Source organism: Loa loa (genome assembly GCF_000183805.2).
Source record: "Loa loa unplaced genomic scaffold supercont3.50, whole genome shotgun sequence".
In the NCBI taxonomy this organism is placed as follows: domain Eukaryota; kingdom Metazoa; phylum Nematoda; class Chromadorea; order Rhabditida; family Onchocercidae; genus Loa; species Loa loa.
Genome location: NW_018108230.1, coordinates 29,333 through 44,159, shown reverse-complemented (window position 1 = coordinate 44,159; position 14,827 = coordinate 29,333). Strand labels below are relative to the sequence as shown.

The window sequence follows — 14,827 nt, the reverse complement described above, 5'->3', positions numbered from 1 at the left end:
AAAATTTTTCCTTAAAGGAGGTTGCAGCTTTAAATTCTTTACTTTTGAATTCAACAACTTTTTTTAACAAACCAAATAACTTGGTTTTTTAAACTTTTTTTATCTATTGATTACTGAGATTGTCTTTATCACTGGAAACCATATCGCATGATAACAAAAAAAATAACCGTAAAAAAACAGACTAACCTTCGAAACCAATTTAACCTTATATATCAAAGCTTTATCGCCCTCATTATTATGTTATAAGTGTATATTTTCTAAAAATTTTTTGAAATTCTTTTCAAGGGTTACCGTATCGCATGGATTATCAAGTGCAGCCGCAAATTACTGATCGTAGTTACTGGTCTGTGTTGAAAAGCCATTTTACTTATTGGGCTAATCCCGATATTGCGGCATTTATTGTAAACTGTTTATATCGAGAAGATAAAAAACAAGATGACAAGTGTTAAACAGTTCATAGTCTTTCAGTACTTTACTCTGTGTTTCAGTGGCATTTTTCCTTCTTACAGATTATTTCTGATGAAATTTTCTTTCATAAATTAAAGTAGAATAGGCAAAGATTTACGTATAGCAATGTTGTTTTTTTCGGGTTTTTTTTTTTTGCTTTTGGCTTAGTTTTTTGAGGTCAAAATAATTTTAGAATTGACTGCTATTCATGCCTGATAGCTCTATTATGTTGTAATTTCTGGTTGCCATTATTTTCCTATTGCATCCAGTAGCTTGTACTTCCCATTGATTGCATAAAAAATCAACTGATCACAGAAATGGGAATGGAGATTCCAGGCAAAAAATTGATCTATGAATTCTAAAATCCAATTAACATTATTATTTCCACTGCGTTCACTGTATTGTTGAAAGACTGTATTTCTCGAGCAATTTTTGTGATAATTGGAATAATTTCAAATTTTTTTACTGTACATATTTTTCTTCTATTATTCCAGTGCTTGAAGTTTTTTTCTCCCGGGTTCCTCTCGTGGTAATTTGTAGATGCAAAAAGAACGAGATTTTTCATATTATCTAACAAATTTTAAATATCAGAACATTGTACCCATTATTTTTCATTGAATTATACGTGTACATTTGATTCTTCAATTGACCATTGCTTTAGAATGTGAATGCAATGAGGTTTTGACATGTCATTTTTTCCCATAATGTTTATTAAATCTTTGAGTTTTCTTTGAGCATTACATCATTGCCAAGATCGAATATATCATCCGCGGAAGCAAATTCCACAAATTCAGAGATATCTTCTGATGAAATTTTCAGAAAGCTTATTTCGATGAAAAATCAACTAGTTAGAATGCAATTTTGGCGGAAAACTCTCTAATCTATGAACAAACATACGTTAATTCATTTTCTTGTAGTCCAAAAAAGGTGTGGTTACATGGGTGGGTTCAGGTGATTTTTTTCAACGCAGTATTATTAATGAAAGTGCTACAATTTCTGCAGATTATATGTGTCGGCCGTTCACTCTTCAAAGTTTCGCTAATTAATAGGAGTTGTTATATGCGATACCCGAAGGTGGTAATGATAAGCACGAGTATGCTTGATGATTGAATTTAATTCTCATGTTTCGATTTTCTCCTCGGGGCGGTTGTAACTAACTATTGATTGGTGTGAAACATTGGAAAAAAGTCGCAGAAGTGATATTTCAAGTACGAAACATAGAAATATAAATATTTGAAGTGATTATAAAGGAAGTACGTAGGTAGTGCTTTCAAAGTGTGCCTTGCTTAATTGTAGCTGTGAAAGCATTCAGTTCTATAAGTAATTTCAAGTGATCTTCAAATAATTTGAAATATCCATTCTGCATCATTGGTTTAGTGACCAACAAAAACCCATGGCGTCATCAAAAAGGTTCAGATACATAATATTTAAGGAGCCAGACTGAAAGGGAAAAAAACAGATTTGACGATATAATTAAAAGCTTTTGCAATCCACAGATTTCAGATGTGCCTCGGTGACGATGAGTGAAAAGCCTAATTTAACAACAAACAGCCACGGATGTACTTGTGCGCGTGCATTTTGATACCCATTAACTTCATATGATCGACATTTTCGCTTTTTTTATCAATCGTTATTACGAGGAGTAAGTCCTATGATTAATTTGCGCAGTCACTCAGATTTCATTGAATATGGTTAATAAACAAACGGAGATGTATATATCTTCACTAGCGGTTGTATTCAACTTAAGCTTGTGAAAAGGATTAAAATGCAAAATGTAAATTATCCAAAAACTTTTTATGGTTTAGAAATAAATTAATTATAAAAACCGTTCAACCTTCATCAACCTTATCCAGTGCTGAACTCCGAATTAAACTTTTATTCGAAATAGATCCAAATTTTATCTGAGAATTTTTCAGCTGAATACTCGGAAAGATCCACCAAAAATGAAGACGACATATAGCCAGCATGACAAAAGGTGTTAAAGCGTTAACAGTAAGGCACATACTGTATATTTCAATCGCTCCATAAAATCGTTTTTTCTTCAGCTCATATTTATTTACAAAGGTATTTTTACTTTAATTACAATAGAGAACTTCTGCATAACCTTTCACAAGACCAATTTGTTCCCATAACATACGATGTTTGGAATGAACCCGTCTTTCATTCCGTACATCACGTGCTTACTGGAACAAATTATCCTGTTATCGTTATTCTTGTTATCGATAATATTAATTTGGCATAATCAATCAGAATAAATGATTGCTTGGGAATATTTGAGATGGCATAATTTCCTACTTTCGTCCTGTTGAGAAAGAAATAACGAAAAACACCGAAGTAGAACACTATAGTGATAATTTTGTGACAACTCAACTACATTAATACTTAAATCAGTTTCTAAGGAGACTGTCGAAAAAACCGACGATTTAAATTCGGGGAAAAACCGAAATATTTTCATGTAGAAATAATCGGAATAATTGAAGCATTTTTGTATCACAAATATTTTTAAAGTAACTGATGTAGATGCGACAAAATATAAATTCGTTGCATGAAGATTGTTTTAATTTGAATACTTCTTGGATAAATGATTGATATACTTAAAACATCTTCCATTAATTTGTCATCTAGCTTAGCTGCGGTACCTGCATTGTAGCAAACAAACAACATCGCCCTCTGTTCGTAATGACCGAGTCTTTTTTTTGTATGATCGTCCAATGCCATGATTATTTCCATAGCAAGATTACTGTAAACAACGAAACCCTTTCACTATAAGATTCTTCCAATCTTACATCAGGTGTACGCTCCGATCGATTCAACACTGCCATTATCCATACCTTGTAAAATCCCTGCCAAGAACAACCAACTGATCAACCATCTCTGCAATATCCGCTAATTATTATCTTATAACGTCTAGCCCCGTCAATCAACAAAGCGTTTAGGGAAATGATTTGTTCGTGTCAACAACCCATTAGAAAAAAACCTTCACAACAAGAATCATAGGAGCTTGTAAACAGTGCTGCTTTCTATCAGTTACCAATTATTCGTTTATTCAGCACTTCACAGATTATTTGCAATCTGTTGACATTACTGCTCAGTAAGTTGGGGAATTAACACTATCTTCTCTTGCTATTTTACGTGACCAAACGTACGCTTAAATATCACACTCTTAGCTACAGCATGGAGAGGCGGACCAATGTCGCGAAATGATAGCATAACCAACTCATTCTAATGGGTTAGTGTGAAGGTGGCAGACGTGACTTCATTTGATTTTACTAGGACAGAATCGAGGGTGGAGAAGATGGCTGGATGGAAAGGGAGCTGAAAAGTGATTTTTCAAGTTCTTCGTAACTAGTACAAAAAAGAAATAAGTTGATAGGTGATAAGGGATGTCGTAGTAAACATAAAAGATGAAAAAGTCACTACTACCTTCCTCCTTATCTCCATCTCTTCATTTTCTTGAAATCGAAAGAAAACTTCACAATCGTCAGTGTTACTGCTGGACTTTTAGACTTTTTCATTTGTTGTCCATGGCAGAGATTCTCGCACTATGAATATACCTTCCTCTCAATCAAGGGGAAATGATTCCGAATTTTACTTCAAGGCACTAATAAGTTAGTTTCATATCGGATTTCTTCTGTTTCAAGATTTCTTCAAAAACATTCTGAAATGAATCGATGCGATGTGTGATGCAATTTATAGAGAAATTTTAAAAATTTAGTTTCGAATATAGCTGTGGAATGCCGAAATGAAAAAAGAAAACTACCATTTTCTTTTTGCTAATAATTCTTTTTTACAGAAGGTATATCTTATGAAATAAACAGTCAAGGGGAAACGATTAAGCGACTGGCTGGTCGCACACGGCTTCAGATATGCAATTTACCGCCGTTAGAACTGCCCACTGCAGTTGATAATTTCGTTTATGTTCGAATTATTAATATTGAAGGTAATAAGTTAGCTTTTCGTTTTTCGAAAGTAGCAGTAATAGAAGTGAATCAAGTTATTTTAATTTGATGGAGACAAGTGGGTCATTTTATTTGGAGAATGGACCTTGACTTTAAAATGTTATGGACAGGATTCTGAAGTTCTAATTTATAAAATATATAGTGCAAATTGCTTAGGGCAGATTCTTAATCTTGCTGATTTTCCTTCGAAACTATGCAAAAAATTACGAGCGAAAGTAAAGAAATAGTTCATGCAATTAAAAACATGCATGCATAATTAAACAATTCACTGAAAAACTAATTGAGAAAGCTAGTTCATCTCTTACTGTTAGGAATATGACTTCTAAATAAGTAAACACGTCAGTAAATGATAATTAACGGATGTAAGTGTCGGTAGTATTGTTGATTAAGATATACAGCAAAATTGAGTTGCGCTAACATTAAATATTTTTATTTAAAGGTATGAAGAAATTCTTTGGCACACTAGAAAGGAACCGTTCGTTATTGGATGATTTGCAGAAAATGCTCAACGATGTGAAGTCAGCCAACTGTAAATCCCTTTTTGATCCAGCACTTGGAGAGATTGTTCTCGTGAAGTTAGTTTAAATATAGATTACAGGGATGTAGGATAGTGCAAATTATTTTTGAATTCCGTTGAGCTCCTTTTTGAAACATATTTTATGTAAATATCCTGTTTTCAATGGTAAAAATTATAAACTTCAGAATTTTTTAAGAACGTAAAAAATTCAACCGAAATTTCTATGGTTCTGGTAAGTATTGGACATCATGTTGTCCCAATGACATATCATGTCATTTTCAGGATTGGCGAAAGATTTGTTCGTGGATGCGTTGTGTGCAAAATGCATTTCATGACATGTACAGTAAGCTGTAGATTAATAATCTCTAGATTTCGTTTTTTTGTTAAATATTTCTTGTTGTTTATTGGTATTTCCTCAGTTTGTTTATTTAAAAAATTTTAAGACTTATTTGGTTGATTCTGGTCTCACTATGGAGGTAGAATTAGACCAGCTGTACGTGATTGATGAGGAATTGTTGAAAATACCTCCACAGGCTTTTTTGATGTTACTGGATGTTGATATTGAAGAACCATTAATATCAAACGACGAGCTTAATGCAATGGTCAAAGATACTCTTGTAGCTTTCCGCTTGAGTAAATTTCTTAACTGTTTTTCTCACCTTTGTAGTTATTTCTTTTCTTAACCTATAGCTGTCCTTTTTTTTTTTTTTTCTTTTTATTTACTCACGTATAGTGAAAACCTGAGAAATCTCAAAAGAGAAAATATGATCATTAATCACCATAACCGTAAATGGTTTTAGGTGGCTAGTAAAAAAATTTTTTTAAGAACATGTCTCAGAAAACGGCGAAGCATTCGTTGGTGCAATGATAATGCGAGACGAAAATGGCGAGATTTGTGACATAGGGAACATAATGCTAGAAGGTGTTCATGCAACTAATATTCCTCGTGAAAATAAAAGTATTGTTTCTTCTTTCTTGGTATAAGCAATGTTTGACAAGGACTGGCAATAAAAGCTCTTTCAAACTTAAGATGCGGAAATGTTGCAGCATTTTTGCCGAATTAACAGAAATAACGTTCGGTAGAACGGAAAATCGCGGAGGACATGTAGTCCATATTGTTTAGCTTAAAATTTCTTTGTAGATTGTCCGGATTATTTAGGAGTGTCATGTGCGCTAGTTTTTTTTAGCCGTAAATCAGGCAAATGTCAGTAGTGCAGCACTAAGCGATCTAGTACTTGTACTAACCGAGAAATTCTGTAACTCATTCAGTAACTGATTCTTACGCGGAAAGTCATCACTAGTACGGAGTGTTCGTAGAATTTCCCAAAAAAGTTTAGACAAAATTGACTTCAAATTTATTGTGGTTGTATGATTTATTATATGTTTAGGCACTATTTATACAGGACAAACACAATACGTTGCGGTTTATTCCAATCCAGACTGTAGTACACTATTATCCGATGAAGATGTTCTTTCGGGGCATTCATCTGTTGATTTTGAAGATGAACGATCAGTTATCTCATTGTATTCGAGCGACAGTGAGGTGCATCTCAATAAACAATTTTATGGATCAGTTCGTTCCGGACATGTTTGAAAAAGATTTCCCATGTGATTGTAGTCTGTTATTTTCGGAAATAATGGGGATTTTTGAACATTATTCTTTAGTTTTTTTTTTTTTTTTTAGGTTTTGCGAGACGTGTTGTAGTCTGAACTTTTTCAAAAGTAAAAAAGTAAAGGTATTTTAATTTATGGAAAATAACAGTAATATTGTGCTCGTGTCCTTAGTAAATGTTTTATTGATGACGATAAATTTAAAAAAGGCAAATTTCCAAAAAAAAGATTAAGTATATAAAGAGTGTGGTTTTCTTGGTTATTTTCTCTCAGCTTATAGTATGGTAGATGTAGAATTAGTGATATTGAAAAAAATTTGCTTTTACTTTTTTTTACTTGTATGCTTTTAGTGACAGTTCGACTATTCAATATCAAAAGGCATATTGTAAATAAATGTTAGTAATCATATAATAACGTGTTTGCCATTTTGTTAGTAAATATCTTTAAGAAAATTGAAGAGGAGAATGACGAGTGCACTGGGAAGCAACTGGTTTCGGTTGGAAGTTACTGGCGAGCAATACATATTCCAACTAAGGTTTCTTAGCAGCATTAATTTTCAAAATCGTTTTGAAATTGCTATTGAAAACTTTTTATTGTTAATTGGCGTTATAATTTCTTTCCCGAAAAGCTAATCTGTTTATATGAAGCACTGTCATCAATTGAAAGATTAGATGCTTGTGGCAGTCTTGTTGATTTCACTTGTTTAATTTATAGAACTCAGGGCCGGGTTTGTTTTATTTGCACTTTTTGGACAGTCCAGCTAGTTTTGAAGATGTGCGAATCTACCCTACATCTTTCTTTGGGAAGTACAGTAATATTTGGCATAGATTGCTGAAGATACCTGACCTCCAACATGATATCAAGTAAAACTTTTATTTAAAGGCAATAAAATTTCCTTCCTCAAAGTTTAATATACATAATGTTGATGATGTTGACCCGTAAAGTAACTCTCATTTTTATTCCGTCAGTCAGCATCTTATTTTTTATTCCACTTAATTCTTTTTATTGTTAAACGCGTCCAATTTTTCAATATAACCGATTCAAAAGATCGAAATTTTTTTTTAAAGCTACGACAAAGCCTTCTAATTATTTATGTATGGTAAGTACCCAGTCAAGTATTGCAGAGATGATGGGGAATTCATGCAGGTAGGCGATGTAGTGCGATCGCATACTGCACTTTTTTATGGTGGCGAACAAGTGGATGAGAAATTGAGGAACCGATTAAAAGCAGCATTTGCATGTCGACTTTCATATTCCGCCCCGAAGCCATTCAATGATAACGTATGTAATAAATTCTGTATTTTGCAGTTTGATCTATCACTATTAATTGCTTTATTATTTGGTTTGTAGGCTGCATTATTTATTTACCATTTACAATTCAAAATTTCATAACAGTTAAAACTTTTCCATAAACTGCTAATTGGTAGCAGTGAAAGTTATTTGTATTCTATCATTTTGCAGAGCTATTCTAGCGAGGCAAAGTCGTATTTTACTGGAAAGTTTATGACGAATCAGATCTTTGATGTATATGTAGTTAGAGTGTCACGGAGATACATTCTTGAAGTTGAAATTCTTTTGTCAGGAGAGAGTCTTTTCGATAAATTGTGTGAACTGTAAGTAATTGCTATTGATACAGAGTTTTTAATCAAATATTTTTCAGACATTGATGATGGACAAATTTTCATTTATTTTTAAACACTTTGGATTAGTATGAAATTGAAATTCTGTTAATCAGCAGCTTATTTTCTTCACAACATTCTTGATTACCCATAGATTTTTAGTGATTTTGCGCAACGTCGCTGGGGTTGGAAGGTACCGTCGTATAATTTTAAGTCAATAAATGAAGAACAGCTTGTCCAGCGTACTGATGATGAGGATGATGTACATTTGACTTTCACTGTACAAGTTGGAAGTAAACGAGATGATTTAATTCAGGTCTGTTATTTTGTCAGTTTTCAGAACAATGGTATAATTACTTGCGGAAATATTCTTATGGGATATACCTGTGAAAAATATGAATCTTTCCCCAAAATCTGGTTAGAGCATCAAGATTACCGAGATGGTAGTACCATACCATGAGTTAATTTGAATACGCAGCGATCGATTTACTAAGGTGCGACGTATTTGGTCCCTGTTTGAGATGACCGGCTGTTTTTCGTCTTTAATGTTAAGCTTAGTTCTCCAAAATTGTGCAAATGTTTGTTCTTTTCTTAATATTCTTTGTTATCACTTCTAAGTTATTTTACTTGTAGTTTCAAAAGCATTTAAAACCCAGCAAACATGTTCTGCGCAATCCTGAAATTGGTGACATCTGTATTGCCGAGTGTGAAGGTCAGCTGTTTCGATGTGAAATAGTTGATATGACTGATGGAAAGAAATCTTTCATCATAAGTTATGTTGATTATGGTGAAGAGCAAGAACTAAATGGAGATTCTCTATATGCTGTTGATAATCAAGAAGAAGTTAGAGATTTATTTATTTTTTAGGAGGTTCCATGCGAATTACTTGGGATAAATAGTCATTTTTGGTTCAGATTTTTATTGTTTTGCTTCAGATTTGTTGAGTTTGATCGATTCGCATATTTATGCCATTTATGCAGATGGCAGCCGCCTTCTTTTTCTGTCCTTGGTGTATTTACATGTTTCCTTAAAAGATCTTTTATTCCCCATCTTTGATTTTAGTGAACTGGTTTTAGTATATTTTATAAAACATGTTAGATTTCTTCTTAAACTACATCTGAAATTCTATGTTTTTCTTTTACAAGTAACATGTCATTGTATTTCATTCTAATATATCATTTGTAAAGCTTTAGATAGTTTTCGAAACTCCGGTATTCGGAATCAAATGTCGATTGGAAGAAATACGTCCTGCAGGCAATGGTTTAGATATACGAACAGGTGCTTGGTCACGTAAAGCGCTCAAATTAATCAACAATGTTATTCCATTGAATAAGAAATTCAGAGCATTTATTGGTCCACCTGATTCAGATGGTATCCATCCAATTCGGGTAATGCATGATTTACATGACTTTTTTATATTTCGGTCACTCAGACTCGAGGTTTCTATGAAATATCGGGTTATTATAATTTTTGTGGATCGTTCTGCATTTTCAGTTAGATGTCTAAGTGTTTGAGGTGATGTGCTGTCGATTTCATTGGCCTGTGACTGGAGATTCGTTCTATATCCAAAGTAAGGCGCTCAGTAAATAAGCTGTCATAAAAAAAAGAATTACATATAATTCATCAAACTCATCCTGCTTTTCTGTTATATTTAGATGGTGTGGAAACTGTGTATATTTTAGGTTGTTGACGAAACACTGTTACATAAGGATTTGGCTGCCACTTTGGTATTAAATGATTTGGCTGTGTACACACACTGTAATTATTACTCATCAGCGATAGATTTATCACCTGTGAAAAATCTTGAGGTGCAATATCTTAACATTGAGGACGGTGTTGTATATGGAATCCCGAGTACTTTTAAAATTTGGCTTAAAGATTGCCAAAATTATTTGGAAAAGGTGTTCATTCTATCTTGTTACAATCATTTTTATAGAAAATTATCCTCGATAAAAACCAGTATGGATATTGCATATGCTTGGTTCATTCCACATTTCGATGCAAACAATTTATACCCCAGGGTTGGGAAATTTCTTTGAAGATGCATAGGCAATTGAATAAGGGTGCTTCATGAAATTATTTATTCAGGTTATCCCTGAGCAAGTTTTATGATAAGTGGAGAATAATGTAATAAATAAACATTGCCTGTTATATAATTAATTTTTTTAACAAACTCATTTTTTTTCTCTTTATCTATCATTATTATTTGTTCATATCCTTGGGAAGTTTTTCGCATTACTGTAATCTGGAAATAATTCCTTAGCTTTCTCGCTTTATTTCAAGGTGTGGGTCTATGATGTGAAGACATATAAGAAAGATACAAAGGGTATTATTCTATACAAAAACAGTTATCGCCGTGTCATCAAGTTGCTTGAGGAAAGCAAGGATTTAAGAGAAGCAAAAGTATGCTTTACTATCTATGTAGTTGTTCGGTTGGCACTGTTGGTCAATCCTTATTTCCAAAAATGCAATTTACATTTTCTTAAATATCTCTTGTACTTTTCATTCACGTATCCAATGATTTTACTGAAAGAATATTTTAAGTAAAGGTTGCATTTATCCATTTTGTCATACAGTGACCTTTAACTGCATTTTTTTTGTATGTGTATCGCCCTATTGAAAATTTTGCAAATATAATATCAGATCTCTACTACACGTTTGATTATCTGAAGATTCGGACGAAGGACAGTTTAAGAATTTTCCAAGATAGTAGTCATACTGAGTCAATTTTCGTAAACTACAGCAGTAATTTATTGCTTTTGTGATTTTAGGAAAGGTATTTCCTTATCGATGAGGGAAGAACTATCGAATTTTGCGGGAATTCTGAAATGCCTATCATGATAAGTTTCTCTGCTCTAAAAGGTTATTTTTTTCCAACTGCGAGTTATTGATTTAAAACTCCATTCCGGTCTTTGCGGATCAAATATCGTTTTGTCGAGGACGACATGAAATGGATTTATCAGATTGGCAATTGGAAATATCACAGATTTATTTTATAAGACACTACAAATTATTTCATGCAATTTTAGATCCGCATGCTGCATTTTTTTTGCGTACATGCCCTGCACTTGCTATTGGTTTCGTTTTAAAAGACAGGAAGTTAACAGTGAAGCATGAAGAATTGTTGAAAAATCTCTGTTGTAGGAAAGAAAATGTGCTCCATGTATGCATTGTCGATAAAAAAAGAGTAAGATATTTTGTGATAAGTATGTATTCCTTTGAACTTTTTCGGTCTTTCCATAAAATCTGTACGATTGATCTCTCGAGGTATTGTATTTTTTTCTTGTTGGTTATCATGCTTTAAGCGAATGTAAAACCATCAGCAATTACTACTTAGCAGAACGTTCTAATGATGATGTATTGAACTACTACGGACATTTCTGGATTAATATCTTATCTTTAAGAATGGTCTTTACTCTGTTGATGACATAACATTCACTGATGGTACATCTTTAGCGAAGTTGGATCAAAACACTGAAGCATTTGCAGTTGATGAATTGTCGCCGACTGATAAATTGCTGATAACTGATAACGACAATTCATCGGTTTCTTTTTTCGTTATTTTAAAATGAATTTTAGGATTTGTCATTAATATGAACAGGAGTGGTTGTTGGTTTCTTCAGACTATTTCTTAGTGCTACATTTTAATACATATTAGTTCAAAGTTGTTGAGCTTTTCACAGATTGTCGTTTGTATGATGGTAAAAACTTTCGATTGATTTTAGAAATGATATGCTTGCAGAGGGATGACGATCTGTGGAAAAATGATAGTAATGTCTACTGTGAAGATTTTTTAGCAATGTTAATCTCTTCAAAGAACATGAAATTGCTGGAAAAGAAATAGAAGGTAAGCATACGCAATAGAGCTTAATTTTTAAACTTTTTCGTTTGCTAAAATTTGCCATTATCCATGGTTTGACTGTTGACTGAAATTCTTTGTGGATGATTTCTGGTGAATTAATGAATGAAGGGAAAAAAACCCGTTTTAGTCTCTTGATTTTGCATTTTCCAGTTTCTTGGTAAAATCCTGAAATTTGCTACCGATCCTATCTCCATAATGCTTTTTTCTGTAACTTCATATTTCACTGCGGTTTTTGAGTGTTAGACTATCAAAAGATTCATTGAGAGAACTGGAGCATCAGATCTTCGCTGTCTCTCTATTAACATATCGGAGCTTTCTTCTTCGGTAGTATTGCAAAAAAATTTCTTTGCTCTTTTGAAATAAAGTTATTGGTCGTTTTATTTTCAGATGATTTAGATGCGTTTTTGAATACTTATCAAGCACAGTGACTCCTGAATTTCAACTTTTGGAAAGTTGTATTATACTACGAGTAAAGGGAGAACGTTTCGTTCTTATCCTAAAAGATTTCTTACCCTAATTATGCTACGCAAATAATTTTGTAGGTTTCTCACCCGCTGTTCTTTCTTTGAGTTTTCAAAAAAAAAAATTACATTTATGCGCTACAATGCTTCTGTTTCTCATGTCTTCTAATTTTGAGAATTCCATGTGTCTGTTTGCGAAATTATCTTTGTGTGCTGACAAATTTAGTACTATCTCAAATAAATTTGAATTTTCAAATCCATACTTTTAACTTTCATATCTGTTAGTTTTTCTGATTTGTTTAATAGCCCTTTCTTGAAGCTATTTCTCTTGAAAACTTATTATTAAGTCAGCTATGTCATTATAGCCGTAATTTTGTTAACCCGTTTTCGCGGTATATCCTCTTTTCTTTTGATTATTCTTCATTATCGTTTTTTCTTTCTGTGGATAAAGATAATTTGAAATCAGCTTTAAAATTTTCGTATGGGATTCTTTCTCTTTTATATTACTGGAAAGTGGGTTTATTGTTTGTCTGAGGTATTCTATACTGTGTCCTATACTAAATGGTTCATCGACAACAAGATTCCACAGACGTGCATTACGTCCTTGTTCTCAGCTTCTAATAGCTTGTTACGCTGTATTAAATAGCCTTGGCTAGTGAATAAAAAAAAAATCGTAAATCGCGCTCGACAAAATGGTTAATGCATACTTGGTATTATATGCTTTATATATCGATGGAAACTTATTACAATTTTGAGCGCTGAAATTTTTGCTGCAGAAATAGCTCAAAACGATCCCTCAAAGGGAAAGAAGAAACTGCTTGAAGTTAAAAGTAGTCATACTGCCGGGGTATCATGTTAGGCATTTCAAACACTTCCGTAGCTAAATCACAACTTGATCGTTTCGCGATGTTTTCACAGTCTTTCATTTGTCAGATGATCTCTAACTTATTTGGTATAAACCTCAAGTGCCATAAAAAAAGTGATCAGCAAAACAGGACAGGCTAGTTTTGGGTCATCCAATTCATATGTTTGTGTGATTAGCAATAATAAGCTTTGATTGGCGTCCAAATTAATTAGACAGTTTTGGGACAGAATATAGTATAATCAAGCTCTCTCCCTAGACTATGCTTCTGTTTCGCAGCATTCCGTTCTGCTTGCAAATTGTTACTGCTGTTGCTATTACGCAACATCATTGAATAGATGAGTTGGTTGCAGCATTAACCAGAGAAATTCGTTAATCCAATCAGAAAGAAAGAATTGTTTTAATGACTAATTTTTGTCACAAATGATCTAGGTCAGAGTTATTTCACAGGAGGATTTAGAGTAATTTCTGGTTAATGGAGAAGTTCCGGAAGACTCATCATTTGGTGGAAATCCAACTATGTTATTTACTGATCTGAATTTAGGTAACTTCAAATTCCTGGCTTTCATCAACCATTCACTGGATGGAAAAGTAAGGAAGTATCACGAAAGAGAGTAATAAGGAGTAAGGAACTTTGTGATAAACGAAAATTATGCTTTTTGATGCAACCAAAGTTACTCGCAATTTTATCAATTAGGGAAGTAGATTCCTTGATGGCACTGCTTGACGGACGAATCAAATAGCTTCTTATGGTTTTGTGATGTTAACCTTGGAGATATCACGAAACAAATAAGATCGTTATCTTACAAGGTATTCGTCATTAGTCTTTAAGTCCCACCTTTCAATATTGTTGTAGGGTGTGAATCGCAAATTGAACTCATTGGTAAAAATTTATTTGAATTCAAAAATGCCATTAAATCATTATCACTACTGAAGATTGAAATGATACTGACCAGTGTAAAAAGCATTAGCAAATTTTTAGTACTTGATGGGATAGGAATCGTCGATTTTATTTTATTTTTTTTTTTGTTTCTAATGCTCAGTTTTCGAAAACGTTTCGAGAACTCCATCCTATTCTACTTATTGGCCATGACAAGCCTTTATTCTTTGCTAATTTTACAATAATAATCATAGAAGCTCTTATAACTGCCAAATATCAATGTCACACAAATCTTCCAATCGATATGCCTATCCCACATTAAATTACTTTGTTCCAAATGATACACAAATAACTGCAAAGACTAAATATTGTTAGCATTATTTACATGTAAAAATTTCATGGAAAAATAAAAGTTCAAACTATTCATACTATTGAAGCGTTTTCAAACAAACAAAAGCAAAAATTTTTGCCCCATTTGAAGACAACGGCTACATTGCATTGCATACTATCAAATTCTCAAATCACTTACATACTTTATATGAATGAAGTTCAAAACCATATGCTTTCGGATATGTTTAAAGTTTCAAACTTGAAATATGCAGCTTTTTT

At 33.0% G+C, this 14,827-nt stretch overlaps 2 protein-coding genes across 2 annotated transcripts in view; both read left to right on the top strand.

The window, feature by feature from the left end:
• The window catches only part of LOAG_17210 (CBR-IPLA-1 protein), a gene marked incomplete at both ends in the record, with an annotated part of 5,717 nt that extends 5,268 nt beyond the window's left edge, over window positions 1–449 (top strand). The window contains one exon of the mRNA XM_020449872.1: window positions 286–449. Within this exon, the coding sequence (XP_020306529.1) occupies window positions 286–449 (164 nt within the window). The remainder of the gene's footprint in view (window positions 1–285) is intronic.
• Window positions 450–3,991: 3,542 nt separating this feature from the next.
• Window positions 3,992–11,997, top strand: LOAG_07476 (hypothetical protein; the record flags this gene model as incomplete). The annotated part of the gene is made up of 20 exons (XM_020447442.1): window positions 3,992–4,055; window positions 4,241–4,387; window positions 4,846–4,981; window positions 5,206–5,266; window positions 5,367–5,556; window positions 5,750–5,881; window positions 6,312–6,466; window positions 6,983–7,069; window positions 7,249–7,397; window positions 7,659–7,815; window positions 7,996–8,147; window positions 8,316–8,469; window positions 8,787–8,996; window positions 9,347–9,541; window positions 9,836–10,054; window positions 10,437–10,556; window positions 10,925–11,015; window positions 11,183–11,340; window positions 11,558–11,698; window positions 11,896–11,997. 20 exons carry the CDS (start codon window positions 3,992–3,994, stop codon window positions 11,995–11,997), a joined length of 2,820 nt encoding a protein of 939 aa, XP_020302326.1.
• Between the last annotated feature and the right edge of the window lie 2,830 nt (window positions 11,998–14,827).